General features: G+C 37.1%; 1 protein-coding gene across 1 annotated transcript; it reads left to right on the top strand.

The window, feature by feature from the left end:
* Window positions 1-4,708: 4,708 nt before the first annotated feature.
* On the top strand, window positions 4,709-25,933 carry PRRC1 (proline rich coiled-coil 1). The gene is made up of 8 exons (XM_075726542.1): window positions 4,709-4,812; window positions 9,107-9,493; window positions 10,768-10,925; window positions 12,959-13,061; window positions 17,727-17,890; window positions 19,218-19,321; window positions 21,949-22,051; window positions 25,705-25,933. The coding sequence occupies exons 1-8, from the start codon at window positions 4,722-4,724 to the stop codon at window positions 25,912-25,914; spliced, it is 1,320 nt and encodes a 439-aa protein (XP_075582657.1). The 5' UTR covers window positions 4,709-4,721; the 3' UTR covers window positions 25,915-25,933.
* Window positions 25,934-26,410: the final 477 nt, after the last annotated feature.

The raw sequence follows: 26,410 nt of genomic DNA, 5'->3' as shown, positions 1-26,410 counted from the left end.
GGTTCTTAAGTGTATTGTTGATTTTTTTAATAGCAGGAGCATTTACTGAAATACAAGAAGGGGTTAATTAAGAATGACTGAAAATACGGCCTCATTATAAACTCGAAAGTATGACTTATATCTAGATAAAGTGTTTTTATGCATGTGAAATTTGCTAATCTGCATTTGTAGGTAATCTTATCGTTAACTGTGAATTTCTATATTTTAGAGTAATAACCTGAAGAATGCTTTTGAAGTATTCTTATGTAGTTAAGATTATTGCAAAATATTAACGCAAATGTAATTACTTCCTATTAAACTTAAGTCACAATATTAATAATTTGCCGGTTCAGCCTTTTAGTCTCTAAATCAAATTATTTCATTCCTGCTTTTAATACGAGCCCTGTTAAAATCTTCTGTCAGAACTTTAGCCTGGTTTTCCCTTCAGTATGCACAGGCCTTGCATATGGGAGTTAGGTTAATGGCTGAGATTTGGCTTTAAGTTAATGGATGAGATTCAGCTGGTGAGAATCAGTAAAATATAGTTACCAGTCAACTAGGGATAGACCTTGTGGGTATACTATATTTTCCTTGTGTCATGTGGGAGTTTAACATCATCCCTGTAGTGTCTTCATTAGTACTGGAAAGGGTTAATTTTTTTAACTAAGTCATTGATGGAAGCCTAAGAAAAATCATGCTTCTGCTTCTTAAAGGGGTTATTTTAAGGATAGCTGATCATTGGGAATGTGTGTTTTTTCTGTGTTTTTCTGTATTTCTCTTTTTCCATATCCCTTCTTTTTTACTTTCATATAGGCATAAGACAAGATTTTCTTCTAGCTAAATATGGCAAGATTATCAAATTTGTGAAATCAAATCAATTTATGATCACAAAGCACTAGATGGCAGTACTGCTGTTATTTTCACCTAGTTGCACATGCTTCAATTTGCCTGTCTCGGAGTTTCCCTTTTGTCTCTTCAATTTTGTAATACAAAATGTTCTAGTTTGCAAGAAGGCACAGAAGTCACTTCCTTAAGAAGTTAGACTGAATTGTCAGGTGCTACGTGCTGTAAATTCTGTGTTTGTGGCTTGGGCTATGAAGAATTATTACTATTTTTTTTAATCACTGAAAAGACAGTCCAGTTCCACACCCCGGTAGTCATTAGGATTTGTAGGCTGATCTTACTGGGGAACGTTTTCCCTGGAACTCCCCTAAGGAAAGTTGGAAACCCTCATTGGAAACTTTGTTGAGGACCAAACGCTGTTACAGTCTGTGGATTGCTTGGGTTTTTTGCCCCCCATGTTCTTCTTCCACCCCAGTGCTTCCCAATTTCTCACATAAAACTGCTTTCAGGTAGGCCATTTAGATTGAAGTGTTAAACCAACCTGTAGGATCAGCTTTAATTATATGTCGTGCTGGATTCTTTCCAAATGATGAGGTATTAGCTTCCAATTACACCTATTGTACTTTTTCCTTTCCTTTCCTTTTGTGTATTCCCTGCTCCCATGTCTTATATTTCTCCTTAACCTTATTTTTTTAAATTTAGTTATGTTTTTTTCATGCAACACATGCAAACTACAACTGGCTTATGTTGAGAACTCAGTGTATAGAAAGCTGTTAGTTGTGCAGGCTTCATGTTAGTCCCTGCCAGATCAGGACTTCACAATGAGATTGATGGTTGTGTGAGGGTATGGGTAAGCTAAAGGGGAAGGAATGTAGGAGCATTTAGGCTTCAGGGTTCTCTAATTGGCAGGGGGGTGAGTAGATGGAAAGGGAAAAGAGTGAAGCAAAAAGTTGAGAGTGGGAGGAAAATACTACAGGCTATTGTGGTTGTGCATTATGTGAGAGAATGAAGGAATTTGTCTACTCTTCCAGCAAAAGGTAGAGAGAGGTCATCTTTTCCCCAGCTAGTGGCAAACCCCCAATTGATTATAGTGGGCAATATATGAAAGCGTATGGGATGTATAAGGGTCAAAGGATAAAATTTAAGCCAGAACAGATGGGAGATAGCAGTATGCTTCTGACTGAGCATCACTGTGAGGATATCCAGCTTACTGGGACACATTGCCTAGGGGTGCATACCTGGACCTGCAAAGTCTGAGGCAATGGAAATAAGCCCTACAACTAATGGGATTCCCCTCTTGAACTTCCATCTCCTAGCCAGGCTGGATTTGCAGATAGTTGGCTTTCCTAGAGGGGCTTACAAGTGAAAGGAGAAAATGTGAAACTACTGATTTTTGCTTTTTTTAAATTCAAATTTTAAGTCGGTTCCATGGGGGTTTTAATCATTATATTTCAGCAACTGACTCATAATTTTTGCAAGCTGTTTCTGTTTAATGCTCACTTCACTTTCCTCCTTGTAAAGTTAATAGAGAAAAGCAACTACAGTGTTATTTACATTTCTACTAATTCCTAACTTTCCAGATGTCAGTTAGGTTACTTTTTGGGAGGTTGTTCCCCCACCCAACATTAATAGCTCTGTGAAACTTTGAAAAAGCTTTGTACAGAGTTTTTGAAAAGCTGCTCTGTGGAACTTCTTCAGTCATTCCACATAGCCACAGTATTTATTTTTAGTAAGCACCTCTCAGCAGTTTTTAATCATGGCATTACGTGAAATCAAGCAACAGATTAAAAGAGCCTTGATAAAATAAGATGTTTCTAGGTGGTTTTGGTCAATGATTACTTTAGTTGCACAATGGAAAATTCTTTCTTGCTTTGCGTTGTATAATTGGAAGAAGAATGACTTTAGAAATAGAAATATGAGGGGGAACATAAACTCCTGTAGCTTGATTAAAAGACAAATTCTTATTATTGCAAATTCTTCCGCTCAGTGCAGTTTAACGGAAGGCTGTGCAGTTCCTTTTTGAGGGATGATGATAAGTTCTCATTCTCCCGGGACAGTCTGTTCCCCACCAGCCAATTGCTGACCATTTCATCGCATCTGAAGAGAAGCTTTTAAATGAATTGAAGAGGTACTCATAACCTAAAATCCCTCTGTCATAAGAGTCTTCATGAAGCGCACTGCAGATAAGCCACATTTACTTGCTTTCTAAGGCTGGGCTCAAACATTTAATCTTGAGTCACTTATGCAAAGCATACTGGTTTGTCAGAGGGACTATAATTTCTCCTATGTGATTTTGATGCTTTCATTTGTTTTTGAGACTCTTTGTAAGTCTGTCAAGACTAACATGGACATCCTACTTTTTGGATTTTTCAATTTGCTAATAACTAATTTTTCCTCCATATTAAACTTAAGAGTTGTACATACTTGTAAAACAACAATGAATTTTTTTTTTTTTGAAAGGGAGGAAGATGCCTGTATTTTTGTAAGTGGAGTTCTTTATATACACACATGGGTATTTTTACTCAACACATTATCTAAGCCTTTTCCTCTGTAAATTGTTAAAGGGAATAAGCTGGCAGTCTGCAGCTGCTGATGTAATGGATATAGTGGAAAACGTTTGAGTCCGTCTATTTATCATACATATAATTACTCTGTATAGGATTTTTATTTCATTAAAATTTCCTTAAGAATTGTTACCTCAGGGAGTGATACAAATCATTGCTGTCTAGTTTACCAGACTTGGAAGGAAGCAGGGTTTTTTGTTAGCTGCTCTGCACTGAATAACAAAAATCTCCAGGTGTTTGTGAAAGTCTTCATTTTTTCCCCTCTCCTTTTCTTCTCCTAAGCCCTTTTACATTAAGATTTTTAAATAAGCATATAGCTTTAGTTTTCCAGAAGTAGTATATTTTACAGGTTTACTCAGAGATACGAGAAGATACTTCCAACATAATCTGGCCTTCAAAATAAAAGCCAATTTTTTTGTTTTCAGTTACTTTCACATCTGATAGCATCACCAGAGCAGTATGGTGTTTGGATTTTACAGGAATGGTCTATACTGGAAAACTTGTTCAGTGTAGATTATTTTTAATGCAGTGTAGATTATTTTCAATGTAACTTTATTCATATTGGAAGTGAATTTCAGCTGGTTTCATTTGGCTTTTCTGGAGGTTTATTTAGCTGACCCCAAAATGCTTTAAGGTAGACAAGGTAATGGTTAGAGCCTGGGTCACAGAGTCGGAATTCCTGGGCCGTTGCCAGCTATGCTGCTCTTCCTGGTGTTCAGCAAGGTGTTTGCGCTCAGGTGTGATGCCCAGGAGCATCTGCTGAAGTGCTTGAGCCCGAGAGGGCTACAGCACCTTGAGCAGCCATGGTTCTTGGCTGCCAAGAGGGGGAGACTTCAGTCCTCCATTTCGCCCCTGGCCACGTCTTGCATCCTGGTGTGCGTCAGCTCTGGAAACAACAGGTCCCTGTTTGGGTTACTGCCGCTCAATAATGCAGCAAAATACTACCCTGTAGTGAAGTTTTTCTTGCAACGGGATATGGGTTTTGTGATGTGGATGTGTAATTACTTCTCTGTTATTACCCATCTAAGTTCCACCAGTATGTATTGGAAGCAGTAACTGGTCATGCATGGTAAGGTTTTTAGAAAGAGGCTTGGAGTTTGAGGTATTATCACAGTGCTAAAAATAAAGGGAAGATACTGGAGAAATGAGATGTACTGGATAATTATGTACTTCAGTCAATTTTTTCTTTTTTCTAGAATTGGCATTTGAATTACCTCCTCTGTTCGGGAATGAAAATCACTGTGTTGTCGCCTTTAAATTCTCATTTAAAATCTTTTCCCTTGTTTCTCAACATACACATTTTTTTTCTTCACAGCTTTTCATAGCTGAAGGAAAATGATGGAAGAGAGTGGAATAGAGACAACTCCACCTGGCACCCCCCCACCAAGCACAGCAGGGGCTGCTGCTGCTACACCTGTCTCATTAGGTACAGAAACTTCCTCAGCAACTTGGTCGTGTTTATTCATGTCTTTTGAAGCACAGCAATTCATCCAAAACTGCTGTAATCAGCATAATTACAGTGCTCTTCTCCAGCGTAGTTGGAGGAATTTGAATTATTTCTTAATCATGGAAGTGTGCTGCTTATCTGACATGGATCTGACACACAATATTTTAAACGTTTTTTTATTCTTGAAACTTCTTTATGAAGTCATGTGGATGCACTTGTGTTTAAGGATGTGGGGCCACAGAAATAATACCTTCAACTACAGAGCACAGTTAGATGAGCAGCATAGAAGGGAGTTAAAAACAAAACAAATTTAGTCATGTGGGGGACAGTGGCAAGCCTGGATAATCACTTGGTTTATAATATTGTGGGTGGTAATCAAAGCACTTACCTGATTTTTCAAGAATTTGAACACCATATTCTGAATACCAAATATTTAATTTTCTGACACATCTGGTATTGTTATCTTGAGTCACACTAGTGCAGTGGACTCTCAAGTGGGGTGCCCTTAACCCAGGAGTTGTGCAAGGCAATCCGTTGGGGTGTGGGCAGAAAATATTACAATGTCCATTAATCTTTATTTTTATCTAAAAATGTAAGAAAGAAATTAAGCTCTACTAGTATTTAATATACTGCTTGACACTGGTGTCCTCAATCAGTTGGTCCATTATGTCGGACATTCACATGTCCTGAGGGAACAGTGGGTGTTCCATGAGGCAAAAGGGGTTGACAGTGGCACCCTCACTCGTTTGCTCATTTTCAACATAATGCAACACCTTGCAGTTTGTGTGCCTGCTTAAGTGGATTTATGGGTTATGTTATCTAGTTTTAACTAGACGAACTCATAAAATGGACAAGTGACTTAAAAGATTCTTGCAAAGAGACCATGGATTGAAAATACTGCTAATAATGTGAGCGCAAGCAAACAACAAGAAAATGGAAGAGCTGACACTTCTCCAACTCCTAGTATGAGCTCTTTGCCATTGTTTTTACCTTGTGATATGTCTAACAATCTAATCGGATCTGACAAGAAGTTGGCCAAAAAAAAGTCAAAATTTTCAAGAGGACTGTTTGAAATATAAGTTTAAATCCACTGTTGTTAATGATGAACCTTGCCCTAAGTGTATATTGTACCTTGAGAAATCAGCTTGGTATGAAGCCACTGTGATTAGCAAGACATCTAAAAACTAAGCAGAACATGAAAACAAACCTCTACAATTTTTTTTTAATGTTTCAAGTCATACAGTACTCAATCCAGTACTTAAAGATTTCAGTAAAATTTCTGATAAATCTTTAGAAGCCTCTTTGGAGATTTCTTACCTAATAGTGAAGACAAAAAAGCTGTGTACATTGGAGAAACACTTGTTCTTCCTGACATGGTAAAAATGTCTGAAATACGTGTAAAACAATATAGTGACAAACTCAAATGCATTCATCAGCAAATACTGTTGGAAGATGCATAGAAAACATTGCTGAAGATCTGAAGAAACAAGTATTAGAACACATTACATAGCATGGGAGGTTTGCTGTACAGTTGCCTGAAGGTACAGATGTTACTAACATGTCTCAGCTTATGGTTTTTGCTAAATTCTGTTTCAGTGATAAAATACACAAAGAACGACTTTATTGTCAAATGCTAAAGGAGAGATGTGCCAGAGAAGGTATATCCTCAACAGTAAATGACTTCTTTAACAAAAGCAATATTTTTATTAAAACTCTGTAGTGTAAGCACTGATGGAGCAGTTGCTTTGACTAGGATAAAAATGGATTCTGGAATAAGGCTACAGAGATACTACCACATGTGAAATTTACTTACTGCCTCATTCATAGACAAGCTATTGCAGCAAAGAAACTGGAGCCATAAGTGCACGAAGTGCTACAGGATGTCGTCGGTGTTGTTAATTTTATAAAAATGATCTTTAAATAGTGGATTTTTTAACAATACTTTGTAATGAGATAGGGAGTGACCATGAAATTTTTTTGTATCACACAGAGGTTTGTTGGTTGTCATGTGGCAATGTGTTTAAAAGAGTTGTTGAACTTAAAGATGACATGAACATTCTTCTTACAAAAAGACAAGTCTCCCAGATTTGCTGATAGTTTCTATGATGACAAGTGGCTGTCAGCGGTGTGCAACCTAGTAGATATTTTCAAAAAAATACACACTTCAAGGTAAAGGTGATAGTTTAACAAGGAGTGCTACAGTACCTACTTTTTGTAAGAAACTTGTGCTTTGAGAGAGCATTTTGAAAATTGGTATTTTGACATGTTTCATCATTATGCAATCCTGTTGCCAAAAACAATGCAAGTGTCACATACAAACTGTCGTATCTGTACACATGAACTTGCAAATCTTCCAAAACAAAGAGTTTTAGTGGGTTCTGAACCCATTTGTTAAAATACCAAAGTGCAATACCTTCTGATTAGTTTGCAAGATTGACATCAGGAAAGATGGAAATTTGCTAGCTGAATTTCAAGAAAAAGCATAATTGGTGGGTGGGAGTGGAAAATGAATACCATGATTTAGTAAGCACAGCCAACAATGTACTACTTCCATTTGGATCTATGTATCTTTGAGGTATCTTTCTGTCGTGGTTTAGCCCCAGCCAGCAACTAAGCACCACGCAGCTGCTCGCTCCCTCCCCCTACCCTGATGGGATGGGGGAGAGAATTGGAGGAGTAAGAGTGAGAAACACTCCTGGGTTGAGATAAGAACAGTTTAATAATTGAAATAAAGTAAAATAGTAATGTTAATAATATACAAAGCAAGTGATGCACAATGCAATTGCTCACCACCCGCTGACCAATACGTAGACAGTTCCCAAGCAGCAATTCCTGCTTCCTGGCCAACCCCCCCAGTTTATATACTGAGCATGATGTCATATGGTATGGAACAGCCCTTTGGTCAGTTTGGATCAACTCTTCTGGCTGTGCCCCCTCCCAGTTTCTTGTGCACCTGGCAGAGCCTGGGAAGCTGACAAGTCCTTGACTAGCATAAGCAGTACTCAGCAACAACTAAAACATCAGTGTGTTATCAGCATTATTCTCATACAAAATCCAAAACACAACACTATGCCTGCTACCAGGAAGAAAATTAACTCTATCCCAGCTGAAACCAGGACACTTTCCCAGTGATGACAGCCATTAAACCCAAGTATGGAAATAATCTGAACATAGACCAGATCTTCAGATTGCTGTATCATGAGGTGTTAAACCACGATGTAAAAAATAATGAGGCTTGTTCAATCACATTGCTCACAGTAAAAAATTACTATTAATAATTGTATTATGTAGTATGTTAACCATTATTAACATGCTATGTTATTATATTAGTAGTATATTAATAAAACCATTTTCAGTGGGAGCAGAAAAGTTTTTGTACTGTTAATAAAATTATTTTAAATATTTTTTCATTCATCTATCTCACCCTTTTGAAATGTCTATTGTGTATGTTTTATAATATACTAGTACAGTGGTATATGTAAATAATTTGTAAATTAATTTACATATGTTGGGGTGCATGCTTAAAAATTTTTTACTGATAGGTATGTGTGATAAAGTTTGGAGACTACTGCATTAGTGCAGCTTCACATATCATTTCACTGTCATTGATGTTTAGGCTGAGGCCAGTGAGATGCTTGAGCTGATCCAACAGCTTACTGCTATAGAAATGGTCGTTTCTGTTTTTCTGACTTAGTTTTCTGGCTAAACCTGGCTTAGAGAGCAAAATTGGCTTATCCAAGGATCAGCTGAGAGCCAGACTGAAACAGAGAAAGCAGAGGGATTAGGAGGCTGGGTGCCAGGGAGGAGAGGGCTACCTGGTGCTCAACCCATGTCATAGAACCATACCTCTGAAGTAAATCCCACACTCCTAGATATTATGAGTGTATGTTTTATTCTTAAAGATTGGTACTTCCTGCACCATCATTATTCCTGTTGATTAAGCAGTCACTCAGAAAGAACAGCGCTTGCTAGAAATTTCTGAGGCAGACTTCAGCTGCTGTAAATTCAGTAGTCAAATGTTGACTCATGTTTTTAAACTTATGACAAATAGGGTCATGTAAGAAAAAGAGATGTGGCTTACAAGATAATATCACCAAAAATTGAGCACAATTGGTGTTTTATGCAAACTCAAGCAGAACTAAAATTCACTTTGAAGGGGAAAAAAGCAGACCAGGTCAAAACTGATTTGTGAACTGTCTGAACAATTATATAACTGAATCTCTGAGATTAAGGCTCAGCATTTCTAAAATTCCTTTTTTCTCTTTTTCCCTAGCTTTGTCCAGTCCCCTTGCTACACCAAGCATGTCATCTTCTCCCGCATACTCACCAGCCTTGCCCACTGGAGTGTCTCCGCTTCCTCCTCCTATGATGACTTCAGCTTCTCTTCCATTTGTGCCTTCTGCAACAGTTTCTACTATTGCACCACCTCTAACTCCTGCCCCACCTTCTGTTGCCCCTTCAGCTTTTAGTACCTCCATGTCCCAGCTCTCTACACCTCCTCCATTAAGCTCTACTACTGGCCCTGGTCTTCCTGCACCTCCCACTGGTCCCCCCATTTCAGGATTTTCCATGTCTTCAACCTATGATATTACCAGAGGTCATGCTGGTCGAGCACCACAGAGCCCACTGATGCCATCATTTTCTGCACCTCCAGTCACAGGTAACTTTTTGTTTATATGCTTCTGTGTTTGTGAGACAGGATGAGGGATCTCCTTGGTGGCTTTTTCCACCACTCTGCTAGAGTCCTGCAAGTGCAGTTTTTTCATTATTTGGGGTACACTAATGTAGCTGCACTCAGAAGAAGGGAGAGTAGCCTTTAAAATACAGTCATGGTCTAGGACAGAGAGTCCTCTTCAGTAGAGTTCTGCTAGCATTCAGGCCCACAGAAAAATCTTCAAGGCTTTATTTTTCGTTAACTTGCACAGGAAAGCCCAGCTGAATGTATATACATATCTTTGTTTAGATCAAAGAGTCAACTTCAGCCTTTATATTTCCCCAGAATATGATATCTCAGGCTGTAATCTCATAATTTTCTTTTTTTTTTTTTCTGAAAAAGCTATCTATAACAAGCTGTCCCTCACATGACACCAGCTTCTATTTTCTTCTTTCCAGCCACTAAATTGCATTAGGACAGCTAAAAATACACACCTTCCATGCAAGCAATTGCTGTAGTTGCTGAACTGATGTCATTTTCTGCTAGTGGAATGGAAACTTGGCTCCTCAACTGCAACTGGGCCAGGCTTTTACTATTATTGGTGATATCTCTTTTAAGTAGTCTGTATTAGGAAAATGTCTAAAAAGACCTATTAATTGTGCTGTGTAAAATAAAAATAACTTTTGGTTAAGGCTAGTGTTGGAAAATCTGTTAAAATAGACTTAAGTAATGGGGCAAAGGCTCATGCTTAAATTTTCTACTGTTTGAGTTTCTTTTGTTTTCCTTTAAAATATGTAAAGCTATTTATTTGCTTGCTCCTTTTTCTATTGCTACTAATTTCCAGCAGTCAGGGTTGGAAAATTTCCTACTTCTTTCTCTTTTATTATTTATGAGAACATTCCTATCTCTTTGTTCAGAGGGCAACACCCATTCCTCTTTTTCCTCTACTGAGGGCTTATTATGAGAATTTGAATACAATAAAAAGCACCACTGCTAAGCTAACCTGCTAAGAAAAAAAAATTGTTTAATTTTATACATAATGTACAGGCAGTCTCAGTTCTATTAGCAGGTATTGTTGAACTCATTTATAGTAGTTATATTTGCTAACCTTTAACAAGCACAATTGTTCTGAGGCCTTCAAGAAATGAAGTGAATCAGCCCAGTATTCTTCTATTCTTCCTGCGCATTTTCCAGTTAAACAATTGCATGTTGCTACAGTATAACAAATTAAATGCAGTAAACTAAAGGAACACTTGTGTTTTATTTTTCCCTCTTACTAGGTGTTTTGGCAGATCCTATTACTCAACAAGCAACTTTCTCATCACCTTTGGCTCCTGGAACTGGTTCTGCAATCACTTTTCCCGAGGAGCGTGAAGACCCCAGAATATCTACTGCCCAAGGTGGAGCACCTGCTGGAGGACTGTGGGGGTTTATAAAGGTATGCGGTTTTGTCTGTGACCCTTCATGAGGAATTACCTTTTTTTACTGACTATATGTCACGAATGCAGGTTTGTGAATCCTGCTGATTATGTCCATTTATTGTGAATGAATGAGTTTACACAGTTTGATTTAGTAGCAGTTTAGAATTTACTTGTATCAAATCAAAGGATTTGATTGTAATGTTTTAATAGTACTCAGTCATCGGTGATTAACAAAGTGATTAGACAAAATTGATCAAAACAGTGACTTAGAGATTCGAAGATGGCAAGGTTCAGTCTATTACTACATGGAAGTGCATAAAGGAAGACTAAGTTACACTGAGTTGGAATGATTCATAAAGGGATTGTGTGTGTAGGGGATAAGGAGGACCCTCCCGTTGAGTCACAAGGTTCAGAATAGACCCCCCTGCCTTCTAAACTCCTTCTCAGAGAGGAGCCTAGGTGTGGCTAGGCCCACTCTTAGTCTCAGACTTGGTCAACAGTTTATGTGAATAAGGTTTATATATATATGTATATCTAGTACCTAGAAGAAGTGCATAAAAGAAAATTAGGTTACACTTGGGTGAGAGAGATTGTGGATGCCAGGGATAAGGAGGACCCTCCCATTGAGTTACGAGGTTCAGAATAGACCCCCCTTGCTTTCTAATTTCTCCCTGCTTGTTCTAGGCTGATGAACGTAAAGGCAGCTTCCACAGGTAGAAGCAGCAGCTTCTTGCTGCTCATGAACCTGATTTTCTGCAGGAGATGTATAATGACTTCGTGTTAGTTACACAGCCAGGCTGCTGATTGGAGAAGTACTGCTTGGCTTTGCATAACTTGAAAGACACTAGAATTGGAAATTCCTACTTAAAATGTTTCTGAGGATCCCATAGCATTCACTCAGTTTTTGTTAAAACAACAGACAAACTTCAGATTGTGAGAGATCTGAAGGAGGAACAGAAAATTCCCTGTTCTTGATGGCATCCTGTGGGTACATCAGTAGTCACAAAAGTATATTTATTACTCAGTGAATGTTACCATTCAGAAAAGTCTTGTGTTACATTCATGAGAAGTAAGTGGCTACAGTAGGCTCTGGCTTGAAAAAGCTTAACTGTGCTAGAGTGAGTAATTAACTGTTTTGTAGTCAGGCTTAGTGTTCTGCACAGTGGTGCAAAGAGTACATGAACCCAGAAGTGAACTATTTCAGTGTGAGGCATGGAGTGAGATAATCATTATTAGTAGCTATACAATATCTCAGTAGTTGTAGAAGTGTGGCTTCTTTCTGTAAAATAGTTTCCAGTGCTTTATCTCTCACTGTTTCAGCATTGGTATCTTTCTTCTTTCCCCTGTGATCCTATCTGAATTTAAACAAACTTTTGACAAGATACAGACATTCATTAAAACTATTTGCAAGACACAGGACAGTGTTTGTGTTTATATTTAATGAACTTTTAGGTCTGTCAGCAGCTCCACCTATGATTTGGCTGGCTAATGTAGAACATTTTTCCAGCAATGTTTAGAATCTATTTATAAATTGAGGGCTTTCAGCTCAATTGCTCTAGAAATACTTGTTAGTAATGAGCCATTCAAAAATAGATCCTATTGTCTTCAAGAAGGTTAGAAAAGAGAGACTTTTCAGCTTGAGTTACCACAGTCTAAGTTTAGCTACCTAGTCTGATGATACCTATAATTAGCATTGAGAATGTACAACTTTGCTAAATGCTCAAGGCTTCCGGTCCCAGAATAGGACTAGATCAAGTGTGTTGCCCACCATCACTGATGGGGCTGTTTCTGCATTAATGCAGAAGAGGATGGTAAAGATGGTATTTGAACTTTCTGTTGTAACTGAGAAGTCAGGCGCTAATAGTTACATCCTGTAGCGTTTGTGCGGAGGAGTGAGATAAAGTAGGTGTTACAAAGCGTATATGTAGTAAGAAAAACACAAAGCAGCTTAATATTTGGTTTTTGTTTGTTTGTTTTTTAACTGTAACATTTTGAGTTTCATGGGGAAAAAAACAGAAGATAATATGGAAATCTATTTGCTTAAATTTAGGGTGTAGCTGAGAATCCCATGGTGAAATCTGTTCTTGATAAAACCAAGCATTCAGTGGAGACCATGATCACAACGCTGGATCCTGGCATGGTTCCATATATCAGTAAGTATTTGTGACAAACCATTAACTAATACATGTAAATGTTAGAGAGGTTAATATAATAGCACACTATTTACACTTCAAGTTTGTATATGTAGTGTCTTAATTCAAAGTCACAATACTTGTACTGATTGCTCAGGTGTATTGTCCAGTGAAACTCTCACTCTGGAGGCTGACTTTTTAATGTTTGTCTTGAGGTTCATTTGACTTTTGTGTTCTGCTATAGTTCAGATAGTGGCATAGTAATACCCTTTAATTCAGATTGTGAAAGATGAGGAAATTATAAAGAAAAAAAAAACAATTAAGAGACCTTGTCTGTAATCCCTAAGTTGCACAGTATTTTCTTCAGCTGTGTCTGTATTTAAGCGTTATGGAGTTGAGTCTAAAATACACTGTATTTGTTCTGTTGGATCACATGCTTATATACTACTGTGTTAGCTATCACATTGAAGTTAAAACAAGCCAAAAGGTAGGCATACTCAGAGGCATAGGACAGAGGTATTTACATAGCTTTTGAGGCTTTCTTCTGACTTTGAGCTATTCCACTTTTCTAGCCTAATAGTATTTATACTATTTTTAGGAAATTTGGCAGACTTGAAGCAGTACCTGAATCAGTAGGAACGTTAAAATTCTAAAATGGTTTAATAAAGTCTGAAGTATTGCTGAGCATTGAGCCTGGAAGGAAAAGTGTAGCATTTCAATTACAGCTTCAAAATTAATAGGGAGGAGAAGCATTGTGGTATTCACCACTTTTTGTTTTACTAGAGTAATTGCATATCACATATAACTGACCTGAGATTTCTACTTCATTAAAACAGGGAAACAAAAGACATAATTTGCCCAGGGTGTTGGTTTGGTTTTAGTTTTGTTTTGGTTGGTTGGGTTTTTGTCCTTCCAGCAGTCTGGTAAGCAGTCCTCCTTAGTTGTGCCAGTACTGCCCTTTGTCTGTGTGTACGTGAGGCTGGTCAGTAAACTGATAAGGCTGAGAAGAAACTGTTAAAATGTTTTTGCATTTTGTTTTTCTGAGCTGTTTTTCAGCTGGACCTATTCTGTGATCCAGCTAACAACATTGCTGCACTATTGTACTAATCCAGTGGACAGTATGTGGAATAAAAGGGAAAGATGACCTAATTATTGACTATTAGTTAATTGTCTTACATTTAAGGGAAGATATCCCATCAGCTGACTAGTGAGGAGATAGTGTTATGGTTTAAACACAGCTGGCAACTCAGCCCCACACAGGCACTCTCTCACTCCCCCTGGTGGGATGGGGGAGAGAATTGGAAGAGTAAAAGTGAGAGAATTGGTGGGTTGAGATAGACAGTTTAACAAGTAAAGCAAAAGCTGCGCACACAAGCAAAGCAAAACAAGGAATTCATTCACTGCTTTGCATCGGCAGGCAGGTGTTCAGCCATCTCCAGGAAAGCAGGGCTCCATCAAGTGTAACACTTATTTGGGAAGACAAATACTATCACTCCAAATGTCTCCCCCTTTTTTCCTCTTCCCCCAGTTTTGTATGTTGACCATGACATGATGTGTTATGGAATATCCCTTTGGTCAGCTGGGGTCAGCTGTCCCAGCTGTGTCCCCTCCCAACTTCTTGTGCACCCCCAGCCTGCTCACTGGTGGGGTGGTGTAAGAAGCAGAAAAGGGCTTGACTCTGTAAGCACTGCTCAACAGTAACTAAAACATCGTGTGTTATCAACATTGTTTTCAGTACAGATCCAAAACATAGCCCCATACTAGCTACTATGAAGAAAATAAACTATATCGCAGCCAAAAACAGCACAGAAGGCCAGCCAGAAACTGGGAAAATATTTGAGAGGAATAGCGGGATGCAACACAAAGCTACAGTAAATGTTGATTATGCACTGTTTGGTGAACTGTATTTAAGGTTTCTATTGCAGTCATGACCATCCCTTTTTAAAATAGGATCTGTGAGTATCCAATGACAATTTGGATAATTTGGCACAATATTCATTGGACAGAAAAACATTACTGAGGGGAGGAAGTAATTCTAATAAAATACTTTGCTTGTAAGATTCAGTTAGACTAAGCAAATTCAGTGGTTATCTCAAAGTTCTCTAAAGTCATGTTGGAAAGGAAAGCATCTATATGCATCTTGGCCATTAACACATTGCATTTTTTTGGTATTTGCAGGTTGTGGAAATAAGGCAGAGATTTGTAAACTTAGTATTTACTTCCTTCTAGAAATGCTTTTTGGGATCAACAAAAGCCATACCCTCAACAAGTGGCCCCACTTCTCTCTGCTCTCTCCACTGCTGCAATTCCAAACAAATTGCAGATTCCTCACACCAAAGCCTGAAATTTCCAAAGCTTCTGGATGAGGTGGTGGAATTTCTTATTTTTTCCTTTGTGTGTGTGTGTGAGCAAATAGTATTTCTATTAAACAGAAATTTAATTTAATAGAAATTAATAATAATTTAATATATATTAATATAAATTAATAATAATAATTTAATAAAATTAAATAGAAATATTAAATAGAAATTTAATACATTAAAAACTCTTTAACAGGTTTTCTATCCCTGTATACTCAAACAAGCCTAACTTTAGCAAAAGCCTGCAGTCAATTTTAAGCACTTGTTTACTTACGTTACTTGATTTCTATCAAGAAGGAATCAATGAAAAAAGATACTCTCAATAATTTTTTGGTCCTGTTGTTAACCCAGTGTTTAAAAATACTGCTCAAAGTTCAGTGCATACACCCAATCCCATTCAGTAAAGCAATTGACAAATAAAAAGATAAAAAATAGCCTAAAACCAAAATAGACTATTTTACTGCTGTTCTGGCATATCTCTGGTGATTCATCATAAAAAAGATGTTTCCTGTAACTGAGGTCTGCTAAGTAATACGAGCCAAAGAATAAATTGTTCTTTTCTTTAAAATTTAAGCTTCAGGCTTATCATTACCAATGGAGTAATTTTTCTTACATCAGGATAAATATTGCAGACTGTCAGCCTGTGTAATTAGGTGGAGTGTTAGTGTTTAGAAGCAAAACCACTGAGCTCTGTTCTTTTTTCTTCTAAGAGAGGTAGCTTAACATATTTTTGTACAGTCAGTGGGCCTAAGAAATGACAGGTTAAAAGGCTGTTTCTTCACTAGTTTGCTACTGTGGTCATAAGAAGCGCCCTGCGGGATCACAGGATCACAAAGCGGTGTAGGTTGGAAGGGACTTCTGGAGGTCATTTTGTCCAACCCCCCTCCTTCAGCACGGCCACCTAGAGCCAGTTGCCCAGAACTGTGTCAAGGCAGCTTTTGAGTATCTCCAAGGATGGAGACTCCACCACCTTTCTGGGCAACCTGTGCCAGTGCTGAGTCACCCTCACAGTAAAAAAGTTTTTCCCAATGTTCATATGGAAGCTCCTGTGTTTCAGTTTGTGCCTGTTCTGGTCCTACCACTGGGCAACACTGGAAAGAACTTCACTTCATCCTCTTTGCAGCCTCCCTTCAGTTATTTGTACACATTAGTACGATCCCTCTGAGCCTTTTCTTCTCCAGACTGAACATTCCCAGCTCTGTCAGTCTTTCCTCATAGAAGAGATGGTACAGTCCAGTGATTCATCTAGCTCAATGTTCTGTCTTCAGCGGAAGCAACAGGAGATGCTGTATGGTAAATGACAGTAGATCTGGTAACTTCTGTAGTCCTTTCTCCTTGTACTCCTCCATCATCCACAGCCATTGGACTAAGGATGACAAGATGTATGTCCATACCTATTACTTTCAGCGCCTGCTTGTGGACATGTGTCCATTAATTTGTCCTTTACACTTGCTGATGCAATTAACTTATGCAGCTTTCTCTGATGTCATATTCCATGTTTGAAAAAAGTTTAAGCTGTTCTTAAGAAAGCTTGCCACAGCAGGAGCAAGTTTTATGAGATGCTTTTGTATAAATGAAATTTGGCAATAAAAATGATCCAGCTGTGATAAAGACAGATGCGAGGTATAATTGAGCTCATCAATCTTTTGTAGTACTTCTAGATTTCTTTTAATTCATTAACTGTTTTGTTTTGTTCTAAAAAAGCTTAGTGAAAACTCATCCTTCTTTATTGAGATACTGCCATATGGAAATCATTCAGAAATACTTAACAACATTTTGGTTCCATAGATACTTAATATCCAAAACTAGGATAAAGCTCTAGGGAGGCAGACAGGCAATAAAATGACACTGAAATTCACAGCCCAAGGACAACCAGAAAGTAATGTGAGACATTCTTTTAAAGCTTATGTAATTTGACAGCTGTTCACTGGATTTTATGAACTGCACCTGTGCTCTTGGTACCTTTCATAAGGAAGAGTTTTTGTGTCACTCAACACTCCTTACCACTTCCCAGAACACCAAAACATCCTTAGAAATGGTTGTCCAAGTTATTTTCTTAAATGTATGAATTGTCATCTTAAATGAGTGGTATGCTTTTTTCAGGTGCTGAACAACCATCAGTTCCTGTTGTCTGTCTTTCATCCACTTAGTTATTCATCTAACTTTTACTTCCTAACTTGCTTCTGCTTCGTGAAAGAACTTTTGTACAGCGCCTGAGAAAGACCAACTGAAGCATACTCTTAAGATGTAGAATGTATTTGAACTAGCTTATAATGAGAATGAGAAAAAATGCATGCATATATATATATATATATGTATTTTACAGAAACTGGGGGAGAACTGGACATAGTGGTTACTTCTAATAAAGAGGTAAAAGTTGCAGCAATTCGAGATGCCTTTCAAGAAGTCTTTGGAATGGCTGTTGTTACTGGAGAGGCTGCACAGTCTAACATCGCACCCCAACCTGTGGGCTATGCTGCAGGTTTAAAAGTAAGTTGATATATAACAGTATTAAAGTACCTCCAATGCAAAGAGAGAGTGTGGAAACACTCACCCAGAAGTGATTTCCATGAAAAGTGATCTGATTTCCATGAAAAGAAGGTATGCTGTCTGGATCATTAGATCTGTATAAAGCTGCTTGTTGAAATAGTTTTTGGATTTTTTGCAAACACATTCACAACAAATGAAGAATATTTGTCATTTTTCTTATACTGTCATTGATTGCTATAACATCTAGCGTACACTGTGATATTACTGTAGTTTCAAAGTATATCAGGCATTTCGTCTATTATTAACACACCATGTTGGGAAAGTTAGAATTTAAAAGAGACTTTTGAGACTGAGTTTTCTCCCCACTAATTCTGTAGATCAAAGATTTTTTGATCAACACTTGTCAGGGATCTTTCCGAACAGATCTATGTTGCGTTTAAAAAGTAAGAATTCACTGTGCAGCCTTGCAAACAGCTGTGCTGGCCCAGAGCAAGGGTTAGCAAAGGTTGTTTCACTAGATTTTAAAAAGGTATGTGTTCGTCAGGTGTATCTAGGTGCAACCACCTCCTTGGCCAATAACTAAAAACCCTGAAAACAACTAGTTAGTATTCTGTTTCTTAAATGTAAGCAAATCATTTACTCATTAAAAAGGAAGTATTTTCTCCTAACTGCTGTGGCACTGTTCACATCTGAGTAAAGCCCATAGTCATCACAATATATTGGCTGATACAATTTTATATTGAGGTAAAGGAGGATAATATATATGTTCTTTCACCAGTTTAGCTACTGCAGTGTAGTAGTAGTAATAGTATTTCTATTACAGCTTCAGAGTGATAACAGGTTTGGAGTGAATAATTCCTGCATCTTAGTTGGATAGGTGCCACAACAAAGAGGTTCTCTCCCTTCATCCCACAAAGTTGGTCCAAAGCTCTTAAAGGATCTAAATGTGACAAACCTTAAGCTGCAAAAATGTCAGTGTGAGTAACAGAAATATATACTGATGCTTTAACTAATAGTGAAATTTGGCACAATTACAGGTTAGGAATTCTTTGCATGCTAATCTAGGTCTTTTTCATGGAAAAAAACCTGAAAATATTTGATCAGTTTTATCATAGTTTTTGTTACTGTTTTGGAATCCATTATGGTTTTTCATGAGTTTTCTTTTTGTTTTTCTAATGTTGAAGTAAGAGTCATTTTTCAAAATCTCTCATATATTCTCTTTAACTTGAAAAGTATGTTCTAGAGTTCTTTTTGCATTCATCTGTAGGCATTGTACTGTGTTGTGATTTAAAGAAAATGTTGTCTAACAGCTTATGTTACCATTTAGGGAGCCCAAGAAAGGATAGACAGCTTGCGTCGGACAGGAGTAATACATGAAAAACAGCCTGCTGTATCAGTAGAAAACTTCATTGAGGAATTGCTTCCTGACAAGTGAGAACTCTGAATATATTCCAGGGGGGAGGAAGGCATATTCTTTGTTGACTCAAAGGGGCCTATAAAGTGTTGCTGGCAGTATCACTCTGAGCAGAAAAAAGGAGAGAGTCTGTCTTCAGTATTGCTTTGGCAGACTTGATTTTGGTGATGATGTTCAGTTTTTTGTCCAGACATCTTGAGACTTTAATATACAAAATCCTTGTCAGGTTTTTCAAGATTCGCAATATAAAAACACAATGAAGTTATACTGAACCAACAAAATTAAGGAGCTGTAAAAGCTGGAATTTGGCTAGTAGTTTGCTCACTCTTGTGTGTGCGCTCTCTCTTCTCTTTCTCTGAAATTGTATTCAGTTCAGAAAGTATATTGGGAGTTGTTCTGGCATTTGTAGTAATATGATTTTGTCAGATAATGTTATACATTTTCCTTTCACCAAGAATGTACTTACTACTTCTAATTTGCACTGCACAGACGTAACAATGGTGTTTTCAAATGTATTACTACTTGATTGTGTAACATGGTTTTTGACCGACAGTTCTTGAAGTAGCTTTATCATTCATTTCCAAAATATTAAGGACAATGTCGTGTTTTTCTTAATGCAAACTTAAATAGGTTTTTTTCCTCATGTTTGCATTTTTGTTCATGTGATGGGCTTTGATTTTTTTTTTTTTGGTCACATACTCTGCTTTTGCTCCATTTATAAAGGTACATTTAGTATCCTTAGTGGAAGACGGATGGTGGATTTTCTAAAGTAAATAGAATGAGGAAGTGTTTTAATTTTTGTTTAGTATTTATTTCCATCTAGTCTGATTTAGATGTTTTATTGTATTTCCACAAAGGAGTAACTATGACAATGAGATCTCTGTTTCTAAATAATTACTGTTCTCATCCTTTGAATTTACTCATACCTAAATCTGAAAATGTTGCTCAAAGTACTAAACATGAAAGAGCTCACCCAGGACTGCAGTGTTATTGAAAGGAATGCTAGCTTTTCTGTCCACGCGTTACAGGCCCCAAGAACACCTTCATCTTCGATATTAGTTGCAGTAGAAAAAGAATAACTTAATGCATGCTTTAATTTTTATTCAGTAGGCCACATCGAATGCTTCCTTGCATGGTGTTACAAAAAACATTCAAACTATTTTTGGCCCCTGTTTTTCTGCAATGAAATGATAGGTCATGGTGCTAGTAATTGATTAATTATTATTCTGAAGTGAGCATTGTGGTGTTTACGGTTCTGATATGGGGGATGCAGTCAGTGTTCGCTGATACTATTTACCATATTTATACATGTCTGAACGAGAGGAGTTTCCAAGCAACCACCCACCAATACTAAGAGTTCTGCACCTAACACTTAACTGATCAGTCACTTAACACTTAACAGATCAGTCACTGCTCACTGCTAAACTTCTCAGCTGTCCATCAGCATGAATGTCCATCATTACTTCCCCTTCCAATTGCATGTCCTGAATACTATTTGTAGAAAAGGTTGCAAACTCTTTATGTGTATTTTACCCTTTAGACTCTATCTCCTTTATTAATTGTGAGCAAGTTATCTTTAACCATGAAGCTGTCTCAACAGTACTTGTAGTTGCAAGTGAGGTCGTCCTCTATCACAGAGCATTCCAGTGCTCTGTTCCCTGCTACAAAGATGATGCAAGTGAAGTACTTCTTGTCTTGCTCCTAAACTCTTAACACGAAGGTTATGTGGCCCAGCCAGTTGTTTCTTAAAATTGGAGTCTTGCATTTCCTTTTATAACAATATCCTTGCTTCCCATGCTTTAAAGAATAAAATACAGTTTATACGTAGATGCGCATATAATATATATGAAATGACAACTACAATGGTATTTTCCTTTTTAAATCTTTTATGATTCTTGGCCTTGATTTTGTGTTTGTGCTTTCCCTGGAGTATGTTTCTCCTGAGGCAACTCAACTGTAAAACTGTTACAGGAATTGAATACACTGAGGTAGTGATGATGCATTGCCCTTGGTTTTACTTGGATCATATCAGTGTTGTTTGTTGATAGGGAGAAATGGTTTAACGTTTTTGCAAGCTGGATAGGGAACCCTTTCAGGTTCTGCTTCAGTAGCTTTTAATGTGTCTGCTACAGCAGGCACCATCTTTTCCAAAAGGTGCAGAAGTGTTTCTCTGAATAAATAATTTAAATGATTGTTATAGGATTAGACATACCAAAAAAATCTTCTGAATATAGAACATGAATGATAAATAGATTATTTTTTTTAATTGTTAGGGAAGCTTATGTTAATGGGAAACATTCAAAGATTGAATTAAAACTGTAGCATAATAAATATGACCAAAAGAACATATCTGCATGTATGCCCACCCCACCAGCTTTCTTTGTTTCTTTGATCTGTAAGTTTCAGGTATTTTATATATTTTCATGTATATTATGTATTTTTATATATATAGTGCATGTGTATGCATGTAAAATTGATATGTGCAAATTTTACTTGAAAAATACTAGTACACTTTGAAACTCATTACCTTATTACTGTATTTGTAGTAGAGTTTGTAAAATGGTCATAAGTCAAATGCTAACATGTTTTTCAACTGAGTGATACTCGGTAGTCGAAAGAAAAGTGACTTGCATTGTCATTGCAGGTGGTTTGACATTGGATGCCTGATTATTGAGGATCCAATTCATGGAATTCATCTGGAAGCTTTTACCCAAGCAACACCAGTGCCTTTGCAATATGTTCAGCAGGTGAGTTTTCAGTTTTCTTACCAATGTTGGATTAACAAGATTTAAATTTCAATTTCATTTATGATGTCAGTTCTTACTGAAGTGGTCTACTTGGATGTTTTGATTTATGAAATGAGGATAAAAACTGTTTTTGAATCATGTTTATGTATCACCTAAAAATCTTCAGGCATTTGTGGCAAAGCAATTTTTGATGGATTCTCATTCTGCAATACATGGCACTTGGAAGCAGTAGTTTTACTTTTCTGTTAATGAAGAAGAACTATTAACCAAGAAGAAATTAACCGCAAAGAACTACTCCCTCAGAAAGGAAATATAACTTTAATCATTGAGATATTGTCATCAGTCTGGTTCAGTGACTCAAAATGAACCCTCATGAATCTTTACATAGATAAAATAAGAACACTTACTCTTCCTCAGGTGCGAAAGGAGGTTTTTTCAGCTTAAGTAATGCACTAAGCAACTGCACCAAGGAAGTCCAGTAAGTGCTCTTATCCATCTGAAGGTGTGCTTTCCTTTCCTTAACTTACTTCACATATGTATTGGAGTTTCATCTAATGCCAACAAAACTGTGTAATAGTGAAGTGTCTGTGTGCACATATGTACATGTTAGCAATTCAGTGAAGTAGCTTACACTTCGTTTAGGCGCAAGTTTATAAACTGAGATCTTACCATTCAATTTTTAACAAAGCTCATAAAGCCTTGGTATTTATGTTGTTAATTACCAGCAAACACACAGCACAGTGTACTGATTAGTATTCCGAAAACTCATTCCTAATAAATAAATAAATAAATAAATGTTACCCCTTCTTCAGATCTGTGCTTGGACTTAATTCCACCATGAACATATAGACTCTCACCTAAAAGGCAAGGCTGATTTCCTCTTCTGACTGTGCTATTCTGACAAGGATATAAAATTTCTGAAACGGAAAGATTTTAAATCTTGGAAATATCAGGTTCATCCCATTGAAAGTAATGCAGTTCTTAAATATCACCAATAGAAGTTTTTTGTGAGATTGTTTACATTTCTTTGGGCACACACTGGGAATTACTCCAAACTTCAGTCAGTGCATGTTGCCTGACAGCAGATATATATGAGTCATATATTAGTTAACTCTGTTCTGAAAATTATTTTTAAGTAAATGTTTTGGTGAAGAATTTAAAAACAAAACTGTTTGGGGTTTGATCCTCACAGAGTTGTTTTGAGAAAACAAATAGTAACTGTCTAAATTTTCTTTTTTTTGGTAGTACCAATTCCAATAGAGTGAACATTTGTGGGATTGGTTTTAGTTCTTATTATTCAGAGTTCTTAAAACTTTGAAAAGCGGATGAGTGGCAAAAGGAGAAATACTGCTCTGTCTCTCTGTCGTTTTCCTGAGTGCTTTTCAAAAAGAGTGGAGAAAGACATTAAGCTACAGGAAAAAAATACTAATTAAGCAGGTACAACTTCATTGACTAGGTGATCTTTAAAGGTCCCTTCTAACCCAAACCATTCTGTGATGCTATGAAAATAGGCACAGCAATGTGGTTACTACTTAAATAATTGTCACATTCTCTATGGAGCATTGAGATGAACTAAACTATTTTTTTAAACATAAAGCACAGTAGGTATCTTTAACTTTTGTTTCACAGAATATTCTTTGTCATTTAAAAACTATAGTTAACAGCTTAACTTTTTGAGTATTTTTTTTTCTCTTAGGTAAACGTACTTTGAAAAGTAGTGTTTACCTTGTAACAGCAGAAAACATTCTTGTTTTAACTTTTATGCAACCCATTTAGTGTATAGCTTGGTGTATAGTACAGATTCAGTGGAACTGTAAGTCTTTAAACTTGAACTAGATGGAACTCTACTCTCCTATTTAAAGAAAACTGTTCTTGTGTATGCATCAACAGCAAAACATAGTTTCATTTCATACCTTCAGAGTTAAATTTTTCCTAGTCTTGCTGCTATGTATTTCAGTTAACTTACGCATAATGCGTGGTGGTGAATCATTGGTCTCTTGATTGTGTGCATGCACCAGTTGTTACCTTTGTTCCCCTTACGTCCCTTCTAGAATCAGAGTGGGTTTCTCTCAAGAGTGTGCAAAAAACATATGTTTGTATAAATCCAGTCCAATATCTAAGCAAAATCTAGATTACGACAGGAAAAAAGCCAGCAATTGTATAGTTGTACTTCAGACTTAAGAACAGAGAAGAAATCTGTGTTGGACTGGCAATGTTATTTGTCATTCACAGTACAAAAGATTTAATAGAGGCAACATGAAAAGCAGTTATATTCCTCGAAATTCTTGCTATGTGTTTTATTGTTCTGTGTCATGCAAATAGTGATAAAACTGTCTGTATAGAATAGATACTCTTTTGTTAATGTCTTTACCAATGGCATAGAGTTCCCTGAGCACATAATACGACACTCATGGCTGTTCGTAACTCTAAATATTGCTTGGTTCGAGGAGGTAAAAAGGTGGATTTGAGGGCTTGTTTTGAGAACCTTTTTCTGTTAAGAGACCAGGTGTCATCTTGTTTTTTGCTGAGCCAGAAATTGCAACCAGGATTGGAAACTACTGCAAGGGGTTGTTTTTGTTTTGGTTTTTTTTTTTGAAGTTTACTGATTTTTAGCAGTAGAAATACCTAATAATTAATTTATTATTATGTGCAATTGTGGATCATAGTGGAGATATCATCATCAGATATTCAGTCCCTACTTCCTACTTGCAGCTAGTTGTGCTCTTATTTACTACTTACTGCCAATATGTTCTGACTAATAAGGAAAACTTACTGTTGCTTTGCTTAAGAAATCTGCCTTTTATGTACCTCTTGATAATAAGTTATTTCGATGTTGGAGCAGACTGCATATTCTAGTAAACTTAGATATGCTGTAATTGTTGCAAGACAGTAGTTTTAGGAAGGATGGAACGCTAATGAAGTTTGATCTGCTCTACATGCATTGGAAACAGACTAACTCAAATATTTGTCAAAATAAAATCGTATGAAGAATTGGGCCCAATGTGCAATGCTGTGAAGAATTGAGTAATACTAAGAACAGTATTACTGAGGCTAAAAGTCTTCTTCATTGTGTGTGACAGTGGCCAGAGGTGGTTGCCTCAGATGAGCATCAGACCAGATAAATGCAGTGATACTTCCCTCACTGTTTCCCTTCTGCTTCCAATTTCAGGGAATTACAGTATGTAATCCCTCTGTGATTTCATGCAAATAACTCTGTCCACCATTTCTGACAGGCTCAGCTTTCTTTTTGTATTTGGCTACTTGCCTGCTTCAGAGGGACATTTTAACTGTTCTTAAAACCTGTGGAGGGTAAGAGTCATTGTATAAATATGTACTGTTATTGATTCCATCTATTAGCTACTTTAAAAGAGAAAACTACGTCCTGGTAATGGCAGAATGTCTTTGCTCTCTTAAGCATCATATTTTGGTTTTATACTGTTTGGATGTAATATGGATCATGATACATACAAATCCAAAGAGTATAATTGGCTAGGCAAATTATGGGGCAGTCTGAAATTTGGATTCTGATACCCTTGAATTTGTCATGTAGTCCTGTTGATACAAGAGTGATTATTTACGAAAGTTGGTAATGGTGGAAGCAAAACTACTCATTTCAAACTCTTTCAATAATCACTTCTCAAAATGTTACACAGGCTAAGAGTCTCACTCCTCAGGACTACAATCTGAGATGGTCAGGCCTGTTGGTGACTGTGGGTGAAGTTCTTGAGAAGAGTATCCTGAACGTCAACAGGACTGATTGGCACGTGGTATTCACTGGCATGTCCCGTCGACAGATGATCTACAGTGCAGCTAAGGCTCTAGCAGGAATGTACAAACAACATTTACCACCCAGGACCGTTTGAAAGAAGACTGATCCATGACACTAAGGAATACTGGTTTTGATTCTAGAATTGAAGTGAAAGCTACATATTCTAATTCTCAGTGGATACAACACAGATTTGTAATCTAGCTGTAAACAGCATTTTACTTCTTAAGAAGTAAAAGTAATTGCCAATAGTGGAAATGAGCAATTGCAATTTTTAACTACTATATGATTTCCAATATGATTCACAAAACAGGAAATGAGAACAAACATATATTTATAACGGGGACAAATAGCATTACAGTTTGTAAAGTGGAATGTGCTATTACTTGACACCTTACCAGGCATTTGCTGAGTTATTTTAGTTAGTATACTTTTTTAAAGAAGGGGTTCATTGTTTAGCTATTTCTATTATATTAGTAATATAAACGTGTTGACAGCATAACACGTGTGTTATATATGCATTTCAATCCAGAGAGACTACCTTTTGTATTAGACTTTTTCTTGGGGCCTGTGCTTAGGTGGTACTTAACACC

Source organism: Pelecanus crispus, chromosome Z, assembly GCF_030463565.1.
Source record: "Pelecanus crispus isolate bPelCri1 chromosome Z, bPelCri1.pri, whole genome shotgun sequence".
In the NCBI taxonomy this organism is placed as follows: domain Eukaryota; kingdom Metazoa; phylum Chordata; class Aves; order Pelecaniformes; family Pelecanidae; genus Pelecanus; species Pelecanus crispus.
Note: the sequence above shows the minus strand (reverse complement) of the source record. Positions and strands in the feature narration are given on the sequence as shown.